The sequence below is a fragment of the Equus przewalskii genome, chromosome 5 (assembly GCF_037783145.1).
Source record: "Equus przewalskii isolate Varuska chromosome 5, EquPr2, whole genome shotgun sequence".
NCBI lineage: Eukaryota > Metazoa > Chordata > Mammalia > Perissodactyla > Equidae > Equus > Equus przewalskii.
In genome coordinates this window covers 31,745,048-31,769,097 of record NC_091835.1, presented here as the reverse complement: position 1 = coordinate 31,769,097, position 24,050 = coordinate 31,745,048, and the positions used below count along the sequence as shown (strand labels likewise).

Genomic DNA, 24,050 nt, shown 5'->3' with positions numbered 1-24,050 from the left:
CAGGAAATTGACGTTCAGAGTTAATCATCTTTTCTATCTCCTGATTCTGGGGCTGGCACTCATTTTTTCAGGGCCTGGAGTGTGGCATGGGAGTTGGGGATGGAGGAGCTTTGGTTGCCTGAAACTGGGGTGGCCAAAGTATGTCCGAAATCATTTTCTGCTGAAAATTTGGAGTTTGTTCCCATTTTGTTTTTAATGTCAGGGAAGTTGCATGTGTGTGGCCCCCTCTTTTCTCTAGGGATGAGCGGTGGGCTTTCACTCTTTGGGTGGTGCCTGAGTCAGAGTGAGCTGCACCCTTTGGGCAGTGACAGGGAGGGCAGGGTGAGACTCAGTGTGTGGGACTGTGGACCATTTTATGCCTTCACTCACGCCTGGTCAATTCTGCTTCCCTCCTTCCATCGTGTCCTCTCCCAGGTAGCATGTGCCTTGTGTGAAATGCTATCAGGGTCCTTATGCCAGGAGGCCGTCCAAGAACTCTGTCCTCGGCTGTTGCTGGCTGTGCTATGTCATCTCTACTGGGTGACTGAGCAAAATGTTCCCACAAAGATAGTGGTTTACAGCAAAGAAGGGGGCCCAGGAGGCAAGAGGAAGCCCTTTGACCCCACTAGGTAAGCCTAACCCCTGTGTGATGGAGGAATGAGACTAGTTAATTCCTGAGGGCCCTGGACAACTGGATGCTGATCCCCTAGGAATGCTGAGAAAGAGAAAGCAGAAGAGTGGAAGAATATCTAGCATCATGTGCTAGAATATTCTTGCATATTCTCAAGTCTCTCATTAATCTTTTTCTTGCCTGCACTCTTCTACTGATTCACTCAGTGGTTCATATCCATGGTCATAACTCTGCACATGAGGAGATTCAATTAGGTGGTAAATGACCGGACAAGACCATGTCTGTGTCATTCTCTCCATGCAGTTGTGGCCATTTGAATCTGGTTGACTGCTGGCTTGGCTTTGTCACTAGCTGTGCCATTTTGTGCAAGTCACTACTAGAATTCAGTTTTCTCATCTGTAAAATGGGAGTTGGACTCCTAAATCAGTGGTTGTCATACTTTTTTTCTTTAAACCTCAGGACATTCTAGTCAAATGAAATTTTATATGAAAATGAAAACCAATAAAACCAGTAAGCAGAGACATTCTGATTAGGTGGGTATGGAGGTGAAGAGATAGCCTAACCCTCCTTCTGTGCTATGGAGAGCAGAATTTGAAAACCATGGCACTAAAATGTCCCTAGGGTCTCTTTCATAGGACTCTGTGGTTGGATGAGTGCCAGGGTTGAAGGGGTACATGGATGGACAATTGGAATGGGTTTCATAGAGCCATGGATTTTCACCTGCAGGACAGCAGAATCCAGCTACCAGATTAGGGAACTGTTGCCAGCACAGGGGTGCAAACTAGGGCGTAATGCTTTGTCCATCCTTCTGTCCCTTTCTTTTCACAAACCCAGTGATGGTGGCTTTCAGTTGTGCCCTGGAGGTAGTGAAGTTGGTGCTATTGTCAGCTGCGTATGATGGAGTGGTGGTCTATGCAGATCAGCATCACTGCTGGGACTTCCTGTCCTGCCCCCAATTTTTCTACATAGGGATTATGGACCTGACAAGGTGGGATGATTTCCCCAGTGCCCTCTGTACCACTCTAGCCCCTGGACCGCAATGTCCTATCTCCCAGCCTTCTCGTCTCCTGCTCTCTCAGCCCTCATGTCTTCCCTGTCCTGTGTACCCTGGTTCCTTGCCAACACCCTCCAGCAACTCTTGACGTCCTGTGTCCCACCCTAGCAGCATTGTGAACAATTGTGAACCTGCCATTCTGCACCGAATTCTGAAGCCTGTCAGGAAGCTCCTCTACAGCGTCGATGATCATTGGAGGATCCTGGCCAGGGCCTTCACTGTGCAGGTGAAAGCCCGGGGAGAGGTCCATAGCCCAGCCTTTCATTTGCTGTAGCGGAGGACATCTAACAGAAATGTTAAATAACTTGCCCCAGAAAGAGAAAAGAATAGAATGGAGCCATCTAAAGTGTAGTTCCCTTCCCGGCCAGTCCAAGGGCCTGGTTAAAGGAGGCAGGGAAAGCCTGAGGAGGGGTCAGCAGCTCTAGTCCTCCTGGAATGATCCATGGATCCCAGCATCTGGCTTGAGATTCAAACCTTCTCAGCATTATCCCCCTACTTGTCACTTTAGTCTCCACCTATGTGTACCAAGCAGTCTGCCCCTGCTCTCAACTGGACACAGTCCTTACCTGAGTATGGGGCCTGAGGGAGGGCTGAGGCGGGTACTTGGTTCCCATGACCTGTTCTCCATCCATAGCTGTAGTCTCCTCGCACCCACAGCTCCTCTGGCACCAATCAGTGGCTCAGACTCTGGGGCAAGACTTTTTGGGCAATCTAATCAAGTGGATCAAGGAGCCCAACCTCGTCATGAAAGAAATTGGGCTCCATGGAATCAGTAACCTGACACTGCACCCAGGACAAGTAAGGGTGGGGGGCACCAAGTGGGAATTGAAGGTTAGTCCCTGAAGCATTTAATTTACCTCCCTTGAGCCTCTTAGTTATCCAGGGCTTAGTATATCCCCCAACTCCTCATCCTAGGGCAGCACAGCATTCAGTTTGTAGACTTACGTAGACGGGCCGTCAGGCCTCCTGAATCTCCTGAGCACCAGCCTTCCACTTCCTCGGCGTGTCCAGCCCCCAGATTCCCCATGTCTGTTTCTCTTAGGCATCATCTCTTTTCTCAAAGCCCTGTCCCCAAAGTGTTGCATGATCCCCAGGTGATGAGTGATCTCTGCCTTCTCCCAAATAGTCAGAGTCTCTGAAGAGCCTGGTTCCCGTCTTGCGAGACTTCCTTCTTGCGAGACTTCCTTCTTGCGAGACCTCCTGAAGAATGAGGTACGAGTGACAGTGCAGGCAGTGAAGTGTCTGTGGAACATCATCTGCCATGGGCAGGGAGAGGACATCAAGGTGGTCTTTTGCAGCATCTCCAAGCAGCTGTGTCTGCTCATCAATGATGTATGGGCCTGCGTCCTTCGAATCAGTTGGGAATAGGATGGGCTGGGGCTGAAGACGAACCCTGGAAGCTGAACGAAGGGCACTGGGGCAAGGCTGTGGGACTGTGGTGGAGGCTGAAGTCACTGAGGGGCAGAAAAAGGAGATGTGGCTACTTGAAGCAGTGTGTAGGACGTGAGCCAAATGCATTCCTTATTACCTACAGGCGTAGCACACGCTCATCCACTTACTTTCTCACCAGAAGTTTCCTGAAGGAACCACTGAAGGAAAAAAAGTGGCATACTAACATGAAATTGGTTCTGACTCCAAAGATCTTCTGCAGACTCCACTCACGAAGTGAAGAGTAGGGAGAGAACACATGACTCTACCCTCCTCCCAAACAACACAGGGGCCCTAGAATGCTGGGAACCTTGTCACAAGAACCCACAGGCTCAGAAACCTGAACTTCCCAGACCAATACCAATCTACTCCATGTCTCGTCCCCCTTAAAGAGCATAGAATTTTAGAGCTGAAAGGAACTTGACATCAGAGATGCATGCTCACAGTGCTCCTGATCTGGCATCTATAACTTTGAAATTTGTGAACCTTGGATTTGAATTACTTTTGTACCGGTCTCATCTCCTCTGTGAGCCTGGACACTCCATGGTGACAGAGTCAATGTCTGATTCGTCTATCTTTCAGTTATTTTTAAAATTCAATGTGTATGCTTGACTTAACAAGGCACAATAAAATCTTTGTCCTCCATCCAAACAATATAAGGACTTTAGAATGCTTTAACTCTGATCACACCCTCTCATTTTATATATTAACATTGCCTAGTATTTTAGTTTCCATTCTTTTAAAATCCCCAAATTTGGTCTTTATTTATATTTTTATTTTTATTGAGTTGATAAGTTACAATCTTGTGAAATTTCAGTTGTACTTTATTGTCTGTCAGTCGTGTTGTAGGTGCACCCCTTCACCCTTTGTGCCCACCCCCCACCCCACCTTTCCCCTGGTAGCCACTAATCTGTTCTCTTTGTCTGCATGTTTAAATTCCTCATATGAGTGGAGTCATACAGAGATTAACCTTCTGTAACTGGCTTATTTCACTTAACATAATTCCCTCAAGGTCCATCCATGTTATTGCAAATGGAATGATTTTGTTCTGTTTTGCAGCTGAGTAGTATTCCATTGTATATATGTACCACATCTTCTTTATCCATTCGTCTGTTGATGGGCACTTAGGTTGCTTCCCCGTCTTGGCTATTGTGAATAATGCTGCAGTGAACATTGGGGTGCATGGGCCTTTTGGGATTGCTGACTTCAAGCTCTTTGGATAGATGCCCAGCACTGGAATGGCTGGGTCATATGGTAGTTCTATTTTTAATCTTTTGAGCAATCTCCATACTGTTTTCTGTAGTGACTGCACCAGTTTGCATTCCCACCAGCAGTGCATGAGGGTTCCTTTTTCTCCACAACCTCTCCAACATTTGTTACTATTAGTTTTAGATATTTTTGTCATTCTAATGTGTGTAAGGTGATATCTTAGTGTAGTTTTGATTTGCATTTCCCTAATGATCAGCAATGATGAACATCTTTTCATGTGCCTATTGGTCATCCGTATATCTTCTTTGGAGAAATGTCTGTTCATGTCTCCAGCCCATTTTTTGATTGGGTTGTTTGATTTTTTGTTGTTGAGTTGTGAGAGTTCTTTATATATTATGGATATTAAGCCTTTGTCAGATATATGACTTGCAAATATTTTTTTCCCAGTTAGTGGGTTGTTTTTTTGTTTCAATCCTGTTTTCATTTGCCTTGAAGAAGCTCTTTAGTCTGATGAAGTCCCATTTGTTTATTCTTTCTATTGTTTCCCTTGTCTGAGAAGACATGGTGTCCAAAAAGATCCTTTTAATACTGATGTCAAAGAGTGTACTGCCTACGTTTCCCTCTAGAAGGCTTATGGTTTCAGGTCTCACCTTTAGGTCTTTAATCCATTTTGAGTTTATTTTGGTGAATGGTGAAAAAGAATGGTCAATTTTCATTCTTTTACATGTGGCTTTCCAGTTTTCCCAGCACCATTTGTTGAAAAGACTTTCTTTTCTCCGTTGTATGCCCTCAGCTCCTTTGTTGAAGATAAGCTGTCCATAGATGTGTCGTTTTATTTCTGGGCTTTCAATTCTGTTCCATTGATCTGTGCACTGGTTTTTGTACCAGTACCATGCTATTTTGATTACTGTAGCTTTGTAGTATGTTTTGAAGTCAGGGATTGTGATGCCTCCCGTTTTGTTCTTTTTTCTCAGGATTGCTTTAGCAATTCGGGGTCTTTTGTTGCCCCATATGAATTTTAGGATTCTTTGTTCTCATTCTGTAAAGAATGTCATTGGGATTCTGATTGGGATGGGTTGAATCTGTAGACTGCTTTAGGGAGAAGGGACATTTTAACTATGTTTATTCTTCCAATCCATGTGCATGGAATGTCTTTCCATCTCCTTATGTCGTCATCCAATTCTCTCAGGAAGGCCTTGTAATTTTCATTATATAGGTCCTTCACTTCCTTAGTTAAATTTACCCCAAGGTATTTTATTCTTTTTGTTGCGATTGTGAATGGTATTGTATTCTTGAGTTCTTTTTCTGTTGGTTCATTACTGGAGTATAGAAATGCTACTGATTTATGCAAATTGATTTTATACCCTGCAACTTTGCTGTAGTTGTTGATTACTTCTAAGAGTTTTCCAATGGATTCTTTGGGGTTTTCTCTATATAAGATCATGTCGTCTGCAAACAGCGAGAGTTTCACTTCTTCCCTCCCTATTTGGATTCCTTTTATTCCTTTTTCTTGCCTGATTGCTCTGGCCAGGACCTCCAGTACTATGTTAAATAAGAGTGGTGATAGAGGGCATCCTTGTCTCGTTCCTGTTTTCAGGGGGATGGGGTTCAGTTTTTGCCCATTGAGTATGATGTTGGCTATGGGTTTGTCGTATATGGCCTTTATTATGTTGAGGTAGTTTCCTTCTATGCCCATTTTGTTCAGAGTTTTTATCATAAATGGCTGTTGGGTCTTGTCAAATGCTTTCTCTGCATCTATTGAGATGATCATGTGGTTTTTATTCCTCAATTTGTTGATGTGGTGTACCATGTTGATTGATTTGTGGATGTTGAACCATCCCTGTGTCCCTGGTATGAATCCCACTTGATCATGATGTAGGATCCTTTTGATGAATTGCTGAATTCTGGTTGCCAAAATTTTGTTTAGAAGTTTTGCATCTATGTTCATCAGTGATATTGGCCTGTAGTTCTCTTTTTTCGTGGTGTCCTTGTCAGGCTTTGGTATCAGAGTGATGTTGGCCTCATAGAATGTGTTAGGAAGTGTTCCATCCTCCCTAATTTTTGGGAATAGCTTGAAAAGGATAGGTATTAAATCCTCTATGAAAATTTGGTAGAATTCTCCAGGAAAGCCATCTGGTCCTGGGGTTTTATTCTTTGGGGTGTTTTTGATGGCTGTTTCAATCTCTTTCCTTGTGATTGGTCTGTTCAAATTGTCTGCTTCTTCTTGAGTGAGCTTTGGGAGATTGTAGGAGTCCAAGAATTTATCCATTTCCTCTAGGTTATCCATTTTGTTGGCATATAGTTTTTCGTAGTATTCTCTTATAATTAGTTGTATTTATGCAGAGTCTGTTGTTATTTCTCCTCTTTCACTTCTGATTTTGTTTATTTGAGCTTTCTCCCTTCTTTTCTTTGTAAGTCTGGCTAGGGGTTTGTCAATTTTATTTATCTTCTCAAAGAACCAGCTCTTTGTTTCATTGATCCTTTCTACCGCCTTTTTCATTCAATAGCATTTATTTCTGCTCTGAGTTTTATTATTTCTCTCCTTCTGCCGAGTTTGGGCTTTATTTGTTCTTTTTTCTCTAGTTCAGTTAGGTGTAGTTTAAGATTGCTTATTTGGGATTTTTCTTGTTTGTTAAGATGTGCCTGTATTGCGTTGAATTTTCCTCTTAATACAGCTTTTGCTGTATCCCGTATGAGTTGGTATGGCATGTTATCATTTTCATTCATTTCCAGGTAGTTTTTATTTCTTCTTTAATTTCTTCAATGATCCATTGCTTGTTCAGTAGTGTATTGTTTAGTCTCCACAACCTTGTGCCTTTCTCAGCTTTTTTCTTGTAATTAATTTCTAGCCTCATAGCATTATGATCGGAGAAGATGCTTGTTATTATTTCCATTTTTTTAAATTTGTAGAGGCTTGCCTTGTTTTCCAACATATGGTCTATCCTTGAGAATGTTCCATGTGCACTTGAGAAGAATGTGTATTCTGCTGTTTTTGGATGAAGTGATCTATATATGTCTATTAAGTCCAATTGTTTTAGTTTTTTGTTTAGCTCCACTATTTCCTTGTTGATTTTCTGTCTGGATGATCTGTCCATTGATGTGAGTGGGGTGTTGAGGTCCCCTACTATTATTGTGTTGTTTTTAACATCTTCCTTTAGGTCTGTTAATAGTTGCTTTATGAACTTTGGTGCTCCTATGTTGGGTGCATAGATATTTATAAGCATTATTTCTTCTTGATGAAGTGTCCCTTTGATCACTATATATTGTCCCTCTGTGTCTCTCTTTACCTGTCTTATTTTGAAATCTGTTTTGTCTTATATAAGATTTGCAACACCTGCTTTCTTTTGCTTGCTATTAGCTTGAAGTATTGTCCTCCACCCCTTCACTCTGAGCCTGTGTTTGTCTTTGGGGCTGAGGTGTGTTTTCTGGAGGCAACGAATTGTTGGATCTTGTTCTTTAATTCATTTTGCCACTCTGTGTCTTTTTATTGGAGAGTTCAATCCGTTTACATTGAGGGTGATTATTGATGCATGTGGAATTAATGCTGTCAATCTGTCGCTCGTTATCTGGTTTTCCTGCCTTACCTTTGTTTCTCGTCCTGTGTGTTTTAGCCTACCCATTGACTACTGCAATTTCTTATGCTGGGTTTCTTAGATTTTTCCTTATTTATGTTTTGTGGCCATGTTCTGTATTTTAGTTTAGTGGTTACCCTGAAGTTTGTATTTAGAATTTCATGTATAATATAGTCTATTCTCTGGTGGTCTCTTACTTACTTGGCCTAGACTAATTTAGTCCCTTTGCTCTTCCCCTCCTAAATTATTATTTCCATTTCTTATTCCAACTCATGTTATGAGTTTGTAGTTAGAGTGATAAGATCGTCTTTGCTTTGGTAGTTTCCTTACCTTTATCCTAATGCTATAGTTGAATATTTGCTATCTATTCTGGTTCTATCTATCTGTCTCCCTACTCTGTGGTTTGTGACCCCTTTCTCCCTTTTTTCTTTTTTCAGGTATGAGAGCCTTCTTGAGGATTTCTTGTAGTGGAGGACTTTTGGTTACAAATTCCCTTAACTTTTATTTGTCTGGAAAAGATTTAATTTCTCCCTCATATCTGAAGGATATTTTTGCTGCATAGAGTATTCTTGGCTGAAGATTTTTATCTTTTAAAGTTTTGAATATGTCACTCCATTCTCTCCTAGCTTGTAAGGTTTTTGTAGAGAAATCCGCTGAAAGTCTGATAGGAGTTCCTTTGTAGGTTATTTTCTTCTGTCTTGCTGCCCTGAGTATTCTTTCTTTGTCTTTCATTTTTGCCATTTGTACTACTATATGCCTTGCAGTAGGTCTTTTTGCATTGACAAATCTAGGAGATCTGAAAGCTTCCTCTACACACATTTCTCCCTCAATCCCTAGATTTGGGAAGTTCTCTTCTATAATTTCATTAAGCACACTTTCTGCTCCATTTTCCTTTTCCACGTTCTTGGGAATTCCTATGATCCTTAAATTCTTTCTCATCATTGAATTTGCTATCTCTCGGAGATTTTCCTCATTCTTTTTAATTCTTAGTTCTCTTTCTTCCTCTGTCTGGAGCCATTCAGCCTGTCTATCTTCGATTATGCTAATTTTCTCCTCTATGATGTCTACACGGGCATTCAGGGAATCCGTATTCTGTTTTATCTGGTCCATTGTGTTTTTCATCTCTAGTAATTATGTTTGATTCTTCTTTATAATTTCAATCTCTTTTGTGAAGTAACTCCAGAACTCGTTGGCTTGTTTCTCTATCTTTCTCTCTACCTCATTGAGTTTTTTGATGATAGCTACTCTGAACTCATTTTCACTTAGTTTACCTATTTCCAAGTCCTCAGGACTTAATTCTGTGTTTTTATTGTTTTCCTTCTGGTCTGAGGCTTTTATAAATTGCTGGATGGTAGAGGAGCAGTTTTTGCACATGATGGTAGAATTCAGTTGCAGTTACAGCCTGTTGCCACTAGATGGGGGTTGAGAGCTGTGAGTTCTGAGCTCTCCGCCTTCGGGCAAGATGGCGGCGCCCAGCGCAGTTTGCTGGGGGGAGGGGCAGTTTCTCTTGCACGCCAACCTGGATTCGGATCAGCTCTGTTCTCTGGTCTTCCGAGGCCCTCACCTGATGGGGTCCCCGTGCATGGAAGCTTTCCCCTCTCAGCGGGTTTCCACTGTACCAGCGGCGGGAGTCCTGGACGATCCCCTGGTCGCATGGTCCCTCCACCTCTCCTTTCCGCACCTGCGGCAGCGATCCCAGTCTCTAGGGGAGGGAGCAAAGTTCTCTCCTACCCCATTCCAGCTCCTCCAAGGGCAGCTCCAGCCTCTCCGTTCTCTGTCTTCTTACTCTGTAGGTCTCTGACAGTCTCAGCATTAGGGGTCATTGGTTGAAATTCAGTTTTTCCGGGTTTTTTTGGTTTTATTTTGGAGGGGAGAGAGTCGCAGGTCAGCTCACCCTGCCATTTTGCTCTGCCTACCCCCCAAATTTGGTCTTTATATCATCATCATCATTATTGTTGCTATTTTACACAGTCAATACTTATTTAGATTTACCCATGTTTACAAATTTCTTTTTCACCTTTCCTTCTTGCAACTCTCTCCTCCCTTCTAGATTCATTTTTTTTTCTCCCTTGGTGGTTTCTTCAGTGAATCTGTTAATAGTAAAAGTTTTCAAAAGTTTGGATTGTGTCATGGACATTATGAATATTAAGTTCTGTGACTCTGGGTCTCACTTAAATCCTATGGAAATAGGATATTGATATTGATATCAATACTGGATGTGGATATTGATATCAATATTGGATATTGATATTATCCCTTTAGCAGGCAATTGACCTGTTTAACTTCAGGCTGCAAGTTCTGACTAGCCTTTCTGAAAATGTCTTTATTTTGTCTCACATTTGTCTTTAGTTTTCAGCAGTTTAGGATGAGTCTTGGAATGAATTTATTTGGGTTTAGTCTCTCTAGGGTTCACTGAATTTCTTGAAATCTCTATATTTATGTCTTTCACTAAATTTGGAAAGTTTTTAGCCATTATTTCTTCAAAAATTTTTCAGCACCACACTCTTTCTTCTCCTCTCCTGTTGGGAATCTGATGACACAAATGTTAGACCTTTTGTTATTGTCCCATAGATCCCAAGATTCTGTTCATTTTCAATCATTTTTCTCTTTGTTGTTCAGGTTAGATAATTTTTATTGATCTTTCTTCAGGTTCATTGACTCTTTCCTCTGATATCTCTGTTTTGTTGGTAAGTCTACCCAATTTTGTATTTCTCAGTTCTAAAATTTCCCATCGCTCTTCTTTATATCTTCTTTTCCTTTGATGAGACTTTTCATTTCTGTATTCACTTCAAGAGTGTTCACTGTTGCTTTTGGGAACCTTTGGTATAATAACTGCTTTAAAGTTTTTATCAGATAATTCCAACATCTGTTTCCTCTTGACTTTAGCATATCAATTGTCTCTTCCCATTGAATTGAGATATTCCTGCCTCTTTGCATGCTGAGTAATTTTGGATTGTGTCATGGACATTATGAATATTAAGTTCTGTGACTCTGGGTCTCATTTAAATCCTATGGAAATAGGATATTGATATTGATATCAATATTGGATATGGATATTGATATCAATATTGGATATTGATATTATCGCTTTAGCAGGCAATTGACACGTTTAACTTCAGGCTGCAAGTTCTGACTAGCCTTCTGAGTGTGGGTTGTGATTTCAATGGTCAGTTCTGAATTCATAGCCTTTGCTATTCTGAGTTCACACCACCCAGTGTCCAGTCTTGGACCTGGAGCATTGTCTTTCCAGTAGTTCAGTTCTCAAAGTCTATTGTATGTGGTTTAGGATCAGATCTATGCATAGGGTGAGCTCAGGAATTCATAAACAACTTTATAGGGTCACTTTCCCTCTCTGTGACCTTCTTAGTTTTACATTTCCCTAGGGCTCCACTTTTTCCAGTCATCTGGCAAGAAAGCTGGGGTTTTAGTTCCCCCACAATGCCAGACATTTCTGTGACTGTGCCCACAACTGGGCCATGGGGTGTTAGAGCAGAGAGAGGAAATAAAGCAATGGTGGTTTGTCAACCTTCTTGGGGCCAAAGCTCCTTCAAGTGGAGGGTAAACTTCCCCTCCCTCAGAGTTTTGGCTCCTATAGGCTCCCACTGGGACTTGCTTGGGGGGTGTAGCATGAGAGCATAGAGGGGATAAAAAGAAATGAGGGATTTCTTTGAGCATTTTGAGTGTCCTTTCTGGTTCTTTGAGCATTAACTAGAGGGCTTCTCTGGGATCCCTCTGTCTGCCCATGGTGCTTGCTTCCCAGTTTCTGGCTACCTTGCAAGCAGGCTGGGGAGACCAGTAGGTATGACAAGGCATGCCCCTAGGTTATCGAAACCAGAGAAGTCCTCCTCCTGCAACAGCAGCTGGAGTGTCAGCAACCTCTTCATCTTTGGTCCCTGGGAATGTCTCTTATTTTCTTGAAAGCTCAGCTATGCTTTAAAAATATTTTTTGTGTATTTTATCTAGCATTCAAAGGTGTTTATAGTGGGAAAGTTGTCCAGTTATTTTTTTCTTCTATATGGCTGGAATAGGCAGTTGAGATTTATGGTCTAATAGTAAATGGTCATCATCTACAGAATGGGAACCTGGCAGAATGAAAGGAACACTCCCCTGAGGGTCATAAGATCTGGACTCTGGGTGCTGCTTTACCATTCACCTAGTCATATGAACCCACTTAGGTGAAGCTCACTAGTTTCATCATTTGTAAAATTTTCTTCTATTATTTTGCTGGTATGTGCTCTTTTCTTTCTTCTTTCTATTCTAGTCTTTGGAATTTCTTTGAATTTATTTTCCATGTTTCTTAACTTTTCTTTTATATTTCCCATCTCTTTGTCCATTTTGGAAGAACTACTCGGCTGATTCTCCTCTTAATTCACTCTTTAGCTGTGGTTATTCTGCTATTTATACCCATCTACTGAATTTTATTTAATTTTTTTTTTAATGAAGCAGGTTCTCTTTCTCTTCTGGTTGATGGTGTGATATCTGAATAACTATTACATTATTCTATGGAGATACTGCCTTACTTTTGCCTATATCTATTTATTTCCTTATTTACTTATAATTTCAAAGTTTGGATTTCCAAGCACTTTAAAAAATGTCCTCAATATCCTTTTTTTACAAAGTCTTTCTAAGGATTCAATTATACTTTCTCTAAAGTTTTGTTCAGACTGTATTATTTGGATGATGGGGGTTTTGTTTGTTTCTCTTGTGGTGTTGGTTTTCCTAACTGTTTGGTGAGACCTGGAAATTTTGCACTACTAATTCTTCGCTGGCCCTCTGTGAGAGCAATACCTAGCACTGCAGTCTAACTTTAGTAATTGTGGGGGAGCACCCAGGGACATGTGGACAGCTGGATGCCAGTAGCCAGTCTTTTGATTACGGGGTTCTGTGCTCTTCCTGGGTGTTACTGGATTCCTGCACTGTCCTATTTCTCTGGTCCAGATACACACTCCCTGCTCTGTTGGGGTGACTTTGTGCTCCTTGTGCTTGCTGTTTAGTAAGGGGGATAATGAGAGGGCAGGGTGGAGAGAGAAACTGGATTGGATGGCTGAACTACAGCACCCCAAACGACCACCCTGTCATTTGCCCAGTGTCCTGTTCTGCTCCATGTACGCACAGCCTGTAAGCTTAGAGCATCCCAGAACACACCCACTTCCTGCAGCAATCTGCTCTTGCCCTCACTTTGGGCTGTGGTTTCAACTTTTATTTCAATCCTGTCTGCTGTTTATCTTTCACTGATGCTCTAGTCCTCTGCAGGGGAAACATTTAATATTTCAGAGCGATTATGAATTTAAAAAGTATATCTCTACTATTTCTCTGAGGGATTTAGGGCAGGAAGGGATGATTGGAGCAATGCTCAGTCACTCATCTTGAGCTAATCTGCATGAGATACTTTTTCTCTTTGTTTTTTAAATTAAAGTACTAACATTGAATCATCTCTCTGTTTTGGCCATTATGTTCACTGGGCAAAAATTAATAACATGTACATCCAATTTGCTAAATTGTCTGTTGCCCATATCCTACAATTTCAGGGACTATCTGTCTTGTCCACTATGTCGCTATTATTTGGCACTGTGCCTGGCTCATGATAAATGCTCAATAATTATTTGTTCAATTTATATATATAATATACTCTTGAAAGTGTACAGAGTTTAGCTGTTTGTGATCATTGTTAATTAATATAAGCTAATATAGATTTAAAAATTTTTATTCACAGCATAATGAGGATAACCATACGTATTTTTTAAAATTTGGTATTCTTGAGCTAAATCCTTGGAAGAGTATAAAGTTACTAGCTGTGGATATGGTCCATGGCAGAACTGAAACTATGATCTTGGTTTCCCTTGTGCTGTGCCTTAACAAACTGACTTATTAGCTCTAGGGCTCTAAAGAGAATTACTCAGATACACAAACCGTGTTGCCTTTACATTATGTAAACACAATGCCATCAGTGTATTTTGGACATGGAAAATGAGATGTGGGAGTATGGAAGCCAGGCCAGGCAGGGCCAGAGGGAAACCATGACCTTCCTCATCTCTATTTTGCTCTTCAGGGCAGGAGAGGGACAAGGTGAGGATTTCAGCCACCTCTGCCCTGGGCCACATGGTACATCGAGTTCACAAATTCAAGCCTGGATCCGCCCTCCAAAAAGAGATCTACACTTTTCTAGTCCCACTGCTGCTCAGCATTCAGGACACCACCGAGGTAGTCAAGGTACTGATGACCTCTATCCTGCCAGCCTCACCTGGTTTACCCCGTTTTTGCTAGAGCACAACCCCTTCCCTTTGGCTCTTTTTCATGAGGCCAGCCTTCGCTGTATTTTCTATATCCATCTCTTCAGTATCATCCTCTGGGCTGGCTCTGAGCTCTTTTACCCTCTTTTGGATACCATCGGTCTATCCTGATATGGTTCTGCTCCCTGAAGCTATTGATGTCCCTTGTTATGAGCCAGGTCCCATGTTTTATCTGATCCTGGCTACCAACCCCCAACCAAGCCCTTTGGGGGCCAGCTTTGTAGTCTTCCACTTAGTCTCCTGGCCTGGCTCTGCAATTATAGGAGTGAGGCTTTGGGGATTCCCTTCTTTCCATGCCATAGGCCTGTGGAGGGGCCCTGACCGAGTGGACTAATATGATTGGTTGGTCGTCACTAACACAGACATTCCGGCTTACCACCCTCAGTGATCACATCCAGGTATTGGAAGAAACATGCAAGTACCTGGTGAGTGAAAGTCTCTGAGGAAGCCGGGTCACAATATTCATGCTAAGGACTCAAGGGCAGGCTAGGCGGGTGAAGAGGGGAGGGCTGACAGATGATACATTCTTTCTGTTTCTTGATTCTCATTCTCTATCATCAGCAAACTCTGAGAACCCACATTTGGGATACCAGTCCCTGGTTCTCCATATTTGATCCTCCTGGCGTCCCAATCTCTGCCTTCAGAGGCTAGGGAGGTCATGCAAGGGTAGTAGATGGCAATGGGACAGAGGCCTTCTGGTTAGAGTTGTAGGAAGAGAGGTAGGCAGGAGTCATCTGGGCTTTAGGTCAATGGTCATGGTGTTAAGGGTCTGTGGCTCCTAAGAAGTCAAGAACAGGGCAGAGATCAGGAATCCTTGTTGAAAAGTAAACACTTAAGGGCTAAGCAAGTAGGTTAGAAATTAACATTAGCAATTCTAATATTATGAATTTTGGCGCTTATTGCCTTCCATAGGTAGAGCACTTTACATTTACAAAGCACTTTTACATCCATTATCCCATTGGAGCCTTACAATCATGTGAGGGAGCTTGGGCAGGTTTTATTTCAGCTCTTACAGATGAGAAAATTGAAGCCAGTGTGTGTCAGGGCCAGTTTTCAAACCTGGTCTCCTGGCTCCATGTCAGTTGTTTTCTCTCTTATCATGTTGGTACCAAGAAGCAAACTTCTCTTTATGAACTTCTTGCTGAGTCTGCACTGCTGCTGTGGGTGGGACTGTCTGAGTCTATAGTTAGTTAGGCAGTTAAGCTGGCTGAGGACAGAATGATGCTGCTTGTGGACAGGGTGGGAGGGCCATGGCCGCAAGAAGGTCTTTAGTGGACTTCCCAGCAGCCCCCCCTCTCCTGGTCAGCTTACCCCTCTTTGGCTCCACAGGTGGGCACAAGCAAAACACAGTTTGTAGGGGAGTTACTGTCCCAGAGCTTTGGCTTCCTGAAGAGCCCTCAGCCCTTCCTAAGGGCAGCTGTAGTCAGTTTCATGGGTAAGATGCTCCCTCCTGGAGACTCCTGCCCCCTCTCTTCAAAGGGGAGCCCTCTTTGACCTTCTGCTTAAAGGGCTGAGCCAGAACCATCAACAATGAAGCAGGTCACCTCCTTTCCTAGCCTGACCTGACTAAAGAGAGTGTCGGGTGACCGTGCTCACGTCCTGTGTTAGAAAGGCTCAGGGAGGAAGGGGAGGTCTGTGTGGGTCCACCCACACTGTCTGCACTCTGCTTTTTAGGCAAGGGAACCATGCTCATTTGAAAGGGAAAAACCTGTTATTTCCACTGGAACTGCATGGATTTTCCAAAATATTTTTGTTTTGAACTATAATAGTAAGATATGTTAATGTTAGAAACCCTGAAACATTCAGATTGGCAAAAAAGATGAAAATAATGCCAGAAATTCTACCATTTGGATTTAACCACTGCTAACATTTTAGGGTTTTTTCCCTAAGCATATACTATACACACACACTTGCACATGCACATACATAGCACTTTTTAAAACTTCCAAGTTTAGTACACCATTTTTTCCCTTGCTGTATCACAAATACATACCTTTACATACTCTCCAACATTATTTTTAATCACCGCATAATATTAATTCCATTTTATGGGTGGGTTTCTGAAATTATTTAGCTAGTCCCTATTTTTGAATGTTGAGACTATGTCGTCTTTTGTTTTTCTGAGCAGGGACTCTGGTTGAATCTCTGCATGCCATCATGATTATTTTGTTAATGTAAATTTCTTAATGAGCAGAATTTCTGGGCCCAAAGGGAATGTAAAATTTTAAGGATTTTGGTGCTTTAACTGCCCTCTAAAAAGCTTGAGTCACTTCTATTCTCACCAGTACTGTATGCGAGTATCCATTTCTCCAGACATTTGCCAGCCCTGGGTAATATTTTAAAATCATTACCAATTTGATAGGTGAAAAAAAATACCTTGCTGTTGTTTTGATTAATATTTTTTGTAGCAGGTTAAATATTTTTTCCTATGTTTATTGGCAATGCATATTTTACTTTTGCAAATTAATTGCCTTGTACCCTTCGTCCATCTTTTTATTGGTGTAGGAACCTCGTGGAGTTTAACATCTTGGGCTCATGCTCTACTTGTCACCTGCCGACAATATTTTTCTGGGTCACAGCTGCTCTGAGGGTTGGTCTTCTATTAGGACACTGACATCTAGGCTGCAAGGCACCTCTTAGATACATTCTTTGCTAGAAATGGTTTACAAGTTTGCTTGTTCACTACTCAACCTGGGGAAAGGGGTGGCCCAAAGGACCAGAAATTCTGGACAGACTTTCAATCTGTCCTATCTTTGAGGGTTAGCAGTTAAGCGGATAAGCATGAATCACATACGTAAGAATGACATGCAGCAGTTACAGAATGGTGAGCCTGAGCCTTGTGCCGGGCTTCTGGGTTACACAAGGGGTGGGGCAAGGTGGAAAGCAGGATGGGAAAATTCTTAAGGACATGTCTCATTATTTTAAATAAAGTTTATTTTTTACCATTGTAATGTTATATATAAAAGAAGAAAACGGAGAGAAGTAGGAGGAAGAAAACAAATTATCCATTGTCATACTAGTTAGGTACAAACACTACTGGCAAGAATGTTGTGGTCACTGAACATTTACCGTGTGCCCTGGGTGGTGGCGCTGCAGTGGTGCTCAGGCAGACACAGTCCCTGCTCCTGAAAGAACTTGCAGTTTTGTGGGTTTTTTAGTTGCATTCAAATATTTTAAAATTAATTTATATTTATAGAATAAATACATGAATATAGCCTCTTTGCAAAAAAAAATAGAAAAATTGTTGATAAGGGTAAATTTCTATTAACCCACGAGTCTTGCTGCTCTCCCCTCTTCCCCTGCCTGTTTGCTATATAGTCCCATATTCTTTTTCTGTGTGTGTGTGTGTGTGTGTGTGTATGTAATACGTATAACACATGTATTACATATATTATATATATATACGTACAGTTTTTGCAACTTGCCTTTTTCCCACTTAGTATGTTGGTGTGTACAGATCTACTGCATTCCTATAACCCTTGATAGTATAATATTTGTTTCAAATTTTTGCTAGTCAAACAATGCTACTGTGAAATTCTTATATATGCCTCCTTATATACAGGTGTAATTTTTCTCCAGGCTAGATACCAAAAAGTAGACATTTATCATGCATACTGAGTTTAAAGTGAAACCACATGGTAAACTTTGCTCCTGTGTTGGCATGAGTTCCAGTCACCACCCCTCCCAACTTACAGGCTTTTGTTAGCCAAGATTTCAGTTCTCTTTTTTTAACCTAGAATTTGGATGTTATGATTATTGTTGTTATTTTATACAAACTGTTTAGATTTACGTACAGTATTACATGCTCACCATTCCTTTCTGCGTCTCTTACCATCCTTCGGGGGTCATTTTCTTCATCCTGAAGTACACCTTTCTGAAGTTTCTTTAGTGCTGGCATCCTGACGGTATGTTCTCTTGGTTTTTGTTTGTAATGATTTTTTTCTTACCCACATTCTTGCAAGATAACTTTACTAGTGACACAATTCTAGACCAACAATGATTTTCTCCCAGCACTCTGAAGTTATTGCACTGTTGTTTTCTGGCTTCGTTGCCAATAAGAAGCCTGCTGTTGGGGGCCGCCTGGTGGTGCAGCAGCTAAGTGCGCACGTTCTGCTTTGGCGGCCTGGGTTCACTGATTCAGATCCCACGTGTGGACATGGCACTTCTTGGCAAGCCATGCTGTGGCAGGCATCCCACATATAAAGTAGAGGAAGATGGGCACAGATGTTGGCTCGGGGCCAATCTTCTGCTGTCATTCTAATTTTTGTTCCTTTGTAGGTAATCTATCCTTTTTCTCTGGCTGTTTTAAGATTTTTCTTTTTGTTTTTAGTGTTCTTTAAAAGTATAGAGAATAGTATCATAACCCCCCACCCCCATGCCCATCTCCCAGCTTCAACAAATATCAACTCATGGCCACCCTTGTCTTTCTATTTCCCTACCTATTCCTTCTCCCTGTCAGAATTATTCTGAATCAAATCCCAGACTTCATATTATTTCATCTATAAATATTTTAGTACCTATGTCTAAGTGATACTCTTTTAAAAATCAAAACATTTAAAAAGTTATAATGGACAGATTAAGGAGTAGAACGTAAATTATGCATGAATTTTTAAGATAAAAGAGGTTCCAAGAATTTGTAGAATATATAGGACTTGAGGCAACTCATCCAGACCCCTGTCAACCTTAAAAATAAAACAGCCAATTATTTTACCAGCAAACGAGTTCATTCAGGAATAGCCAAAGAATTGCAATTCAGGATGCGCGAGCTGCAGTGGACCATAGGCAAATCCAACAAATAAGGGAGAGGAACATTATTTTAGAGAGAAAGGGGAGGAAATTGGGAAGGGTTGTTTTGAACAAAAGTCCATTGGAGAAAAGCAAGAGTTCAGGGTGCTGATGATTTCTCATTAGCTGAGTTGCGGGGGTAGTCAATTTCTGTTTGGGATGCAATGTATATTTCTTCCTGTAATTGAAGATTCTTTCCTGTTGATGACTCCTTTCTGTTGGGATCTGTAGTTGACTATCTTTCCTGTAATTGACCTTGAGTTGTACTGTATGGGAAAACCTCCTTCTGGCCTCCTGACTCTATTTTAAATGGAGTTTCCCCTTATTAATTTTCACATTTTCCCCTTTTGATTAAGATCTTTCTCCAAAAGCATTGCTGTATCAGGTTCTTTGCACCTAGTGGTTTTGTCCCTCAGTGCAGGAAGGACCGTTCCTGGTTGTCATGTACCACACTGGAGGGGAAGGGTATAGTGGCTGGAAACCATTTAGGCCACATTTAAATAACAAGGAAGGTTAGGAGGGAGAACTCTCAGGCATCTCTTATTCAAAGTCTATAGTTCTCTGAGTTGTAAGTATTGGAAATCATTTCATATTGTTGAGTTAACATCATCTTATTAAGTACATCATGTTTACAAAGTTTCGACAGGCAATAGGTAGAGTTAACAAGAAGTAACAAAGCAGGATTAATTAAGAACAATACAGTAAGCCCAGTTTGTGTGATAGTTCTAAACCAGGAGGCCGGGTTTCAGTTCTGACCCTGACATTTTGTACCTCTGCTGCCTTCTCCTAGATCTTACAACTGAGGTCTCTATCTGAGGTGACCCCTATTTCCAGCCACCACTGAGGAATTTCAGAGAAAGTATATCCAGAATGGTAATCCTAGACTCCTCAGTATACCAGAGAATACACCTCGCCTTCCTCCTCCCACTCGGCCTCCAAGAAAGGCTGCCTAAGTCACCTAGACAGGAGGAAGTTTTACCCAAGGAGAGGAATTTAGTTACACTTCCACCTGTATCTAGAGCTTAACAAACCTTGTGGTCAAGAAATGGTTCTTCAAAGGATTTACATCTTTTCTGTATAGCTTAAGCCCAGCTCTTTTTTTCTGCTCTAAGTATCAATGAGGGCCACACGAAGTTGTGGCCTTTGATGAGCTTGAAGGGCCTTTTAGTTCTGTTGAGCCAAGATTCTTCCTGTCCTCTTTATCCTTTGCCTGCTAAGCAATTTCCCGTCTCCATCCCCTCGGTTCCCACCTGAATCTAAGCCCCTGCCCACGATTCCCTAACTGGACCACTTTAACGACCACCAACATCCTCCTCCTCTTCTCTACACTACTCTCCACACAGCAGCCAGATTCTCTGCAAAACATACATTGGGTCATGTTACTCCCCTTGCTTAAAACCCTTCAGTGGCTTTTCACTGCTCTTTTGATCAAATTCTGTTCCCTTGCCCCCAGTCACAAGGCTTGACTGCTCTGGCTTCTGACTGTCTCTCCACCCTTAGCCTTCATCATTTCGCCCCTCACCAGAAGCTGTAGCCACACTGTCTGCTTTCTACACCGTGAAGAGACCACCCCTGCCCCACACTGGGAATGCTTCTGGCCTTGCTCTTCATGTGGCTGGGTCTTGGGCTGGATCTCATTCTTTGGACCTTAGTTTAAATGTCACTTCTCAGAGAGGCATTCTCTGACTGGCCTATCTAACAGGGTCCTTCCCAGCTATTCGCTCTAATTACTCTGTTAACTTTCCTTCTTTGGGCTTAATTTATGTTTTTCTGTTTATTTGGTCTTTCCTCCACTAGAATGTTAAGTTCTTGAGGTTGAGGAATCTGTCTTTCTTGCTCACCACTGCATCCCCAGCACCCAGCACAGAGCCTGGAGATAGCAGGTGCTCAATAGATAGTTGTTGAATGGATTAGTGGTTATTGTTTACAACAGTGAAAAATTGCAAACAACTTAATTATTCACTTATCGGGGTTCATCAAGGAAATTATGATAGAAGCATGTGATTGAATATTACGTTATATGAAGGAATATTTTATGGGAATAAAAATGCTAATCCTATTTTTGTAAAAACAAAAAGTGTCTATATTAGATATTTTAAAAGGTACTGCAAGGATTAAGTATGAAAATATTAACAGTGTTATATCTAGGGGTGAGTGATTTTTCTTCCTTTCAGCTTAAAAAAATGGTATTTAAACATTTGTCTGCAATAAAACAAGTATCACTTTTACAGTGACAAAAATTATTCTAAATGAAGTTATATACTAATAACCTGGCATGTGGGGTAGAAAATAATAGGGTTTGAGTAGACAGTTTTTGTAGATCGGGAGTCTGAGTTGACCTCCTTTCTGGTTTCAGCTCTCGGAAGTCTGAGGAACGATCCTGTGGAAGATGTCCAGTCTTTGGTCCACACTATCCTGAAGAGAACTGATGAAAATGTTAACCTCCCGCCTGTCTCTCCTCCCAAGATGAGCCGCTTCAGCAGTAGCCTCTTTAAATTCTCTGGCATGAAAGCCCCAGAAAGAAAGCAGCAACTGTTTAAGATTGTCAGACAGGAAAGAGAGGATGACGACAATCGGAAAAAGAAGGCCTGGCGTTGGCTCCCGGGCCCTCTAACTGTACTGCGCAACCGGTGCAACAGCGGGGTGAAAAATGCCCCACGTAGCATAGGCGATTTAGGTGAAAAATCAACATAGTCACAAACACCAAAGTCGAAGTGCACCGGAAGAAGCTGGGTCTGTCGAGGAATCAGTTGTTGGCGAGTCACTGTGAATATTTAGAATGGGGACCACAGCCTTTCCCATTGTCTGCTCAGATGTCAGCACTTCGCTCCACAGCGGCCTCTCCCGCCTCTGGTCTAGTGGCGTGAGCTGCTTTGGAACAAAGCTGAGGAGGCAGTTTTGGTCTTAGTAGACACAGTATGTTTCTTGTCCTTTATCACCCAGGGGATTGTTGCCTATTAGCACATACACTTGTTAATAAAATTTATTTTCTCGTCCTAAGACAAGATGGCTTCCACGCTAGTTTTTGTGGATTGGGGATAAACCCGAGTGACAGGAACAGCTCTGGAAGCGTCTCCTTCAGCCTTCCGGTAAAGTTTCAAATGACAAAAAGGGAGGAGTAGGGTGGCAGAGCAGCTTAGTGCCTAGTTTTCAATCTGTTTTTCCTACCTCCGCACATGTTGGATGAAATTCACGTGCCTGACGCACCTCCGTGGTGTATTCAGATCTCAGGTTAGAGCGTGAAAAGGTGTTCCAGGGTTGTGTGCAGTGGAGCAGCAATGCCTCCAGCCCTCTTTCACTCAGGAAAGCACGTGAGATTGCCACCGAGTAAGTGACATTATTGTGGGGATAACTTTGGTCCATTCTCATCTATTTTAAAAACTCATTCTAAAATTTGGGTTTGAATTCTTGCTCCCACTACCACATAACAGTTATTACACACTAGTTCTTTTATGCTCCTTCCAAGCTCTGTGCTTCACTTCCTTCGTGCCTGATTTCTCGTCTACAAAGTGCTATTTATAATACCTCCTGTGGTATGGTCTCCCAATATCCATTCTCCCCTTCTTCCTTTTTTTAACCACGCATTTGGTTGCCTGGAATAAAGAATATGTTTCCCATCCTCTCTTGCAGCTAAGTGTGACCATGTCACTAAGTTCTGACCAAGTGGGTGTAAGGGGAAATGGCCCATGCGACTTCCCAGAAGTGCTCTTAAAGGGCAGAGCACATCCATTTCTGTCCTGCCTGTCTTCCTGGTGACTAGACTGTGAACGCGATGGTTGGAACTAAACTGCGAGAGGAAGTGATATATTGGAGATGGCAGAGCCGAAAGATAGAAAGAACCTAGATCAGTTATGATAGCAGAGCTGTTTACCGGTTTGCATATCTTACCTTCAGACTTTGTTTATCTAGGGAGGGGGGACAAATACAATTTTATCTGTTTTAACGAATGTTATTTGAGTTTTCTGTCACAGGCAAACCCAATCCTGATGGATTTACTTAATCTTTCAACATTGCTGTAAGGATTAAAGGAGATAATGAATACAAAGTATTTAGTAGTTTGTCTGGCATGAAGTAAGAAGGCAATAATTTTTTTTCAAAAGTTATGAAACATTTAGGCTGTTGGAACTTGGTTCTGAGAACTTTCAAAGATATGGAAAGACCAGAGAATCAGTTCTTACTTTGGTCACATTGACTCATTTTACTTCTTTGAAGTTAGCAGTGATCAGCATGGTTTTGATTGCTTCTAAATTTTACGAACTTTTGGATAAAGTCTTTTGAAACTGGTTTCCTCATATTTAAAAATGAGAATATTTAAATGTACTTTATAGGCCCTACAGAATTAAATGAAATAGTGCTGTGTACTTGGTATATAAATGGCTGTAAATGGCACTTAATAAATGGCTGTAATTAGTCTCTAGGTGTGATGGTTAATTTATGTGTTAACTTGGCTGAGCCGTGGTGCCCAGATATTTGGTCAACATTATTCTGGATGTTTCTGTGAGGGTGTTTTTGGATGACATTGACATTTAAATTGTAAATAACTAGAGCAGATTGCCCTCTATAATGTGGGTGGGCCTCATCCAATCAGTTGAAGGCCTGAATAAAACAAAAGACTAACCACCTCAGAGCAAGAAGGAATTCTGCCAGCAGATGGCCTCTGGACTTGAACTCTGCAACGTCAACTCTTCCCTGTGTCCTCAGCTTGATGGCTCACCCTGCAGATTTTGGACTTGCCAGGCTCCATAATCATGTGAGCCAATTCCTTAAAAGAAATCTCCCGTTCTCTCCCGCTCTCTCTCTCTCGCTCTCTCTATGTACACACACACATCCTATTGGTTCTGTTTCTCTGGAGAATCCTGACTAGTACACAGGTGTGAGACATTGTCCTCTGACTCGATAGACAGATGTCCACTCTTTAGGATGACAGAGTGTAGTTGGTGGGGGTTGGTGCGATAGCTGAACTTTAGAGGAGAAACACCACTCTGATTTTAGCTCCTGAACCCAAGAGCTGAGACTTCCAGTGCTTTATGCATGGGCATTTGCCCCCTTGGCCTTCAGCCTGGCTTTATACTCTATCTTTGGCTTTTTGATTTGCACCTCGA

General features: G+C 41.8%; 1 protein-coding gene across 7 annotated transcripts in view; it reads left to right on the top strand.

Annotated features, from left to right (window-relative positions):
- LOC103561226 (uncharacterized) overlaps positions 1-23,361 on the top strand; it is a 47,180-nt gene extending 23,819 nt beyond the window's left edge. The window contains exons 8-14 of one of the 7 annotated variants that reach the window (XR_011540253.1): positions 415-608; positions 1,445-1,598; positions 1,776-1,890; positions 2,322-2,462; positions 2,791-2,876; positions 13,923-14,083; positions 21,305-23,361. Coding sequence is in view for 2 of the 7 variants with exons in the window: in XM_070620481.1 (XP_070476582.1) it covers positions 415-608; positions 13,923-14,083; positions 21,305-21,642 (693 nt within the window). In the remaining 5 variants the exon portion in view is untranslated. Of the gene's footprint in view, positions 1-414; positions 609-1,444; positions 1,599-1,772; positions 1,891-2,321; positions 2,463-2,790; positions 2,997-13,922; positions 14,084-14,465; positions 14,589-21,304 lie in introns of those variants that run through there. The other 6 variants (XR_011540254.1, XR_011540255.1, XR_011540256.1 and 3 more) reach the window with 6 other exon arrangements.
- The last annotated feature ends 689 nt before the right edge of the window (positions 23,362-24,050 follow it).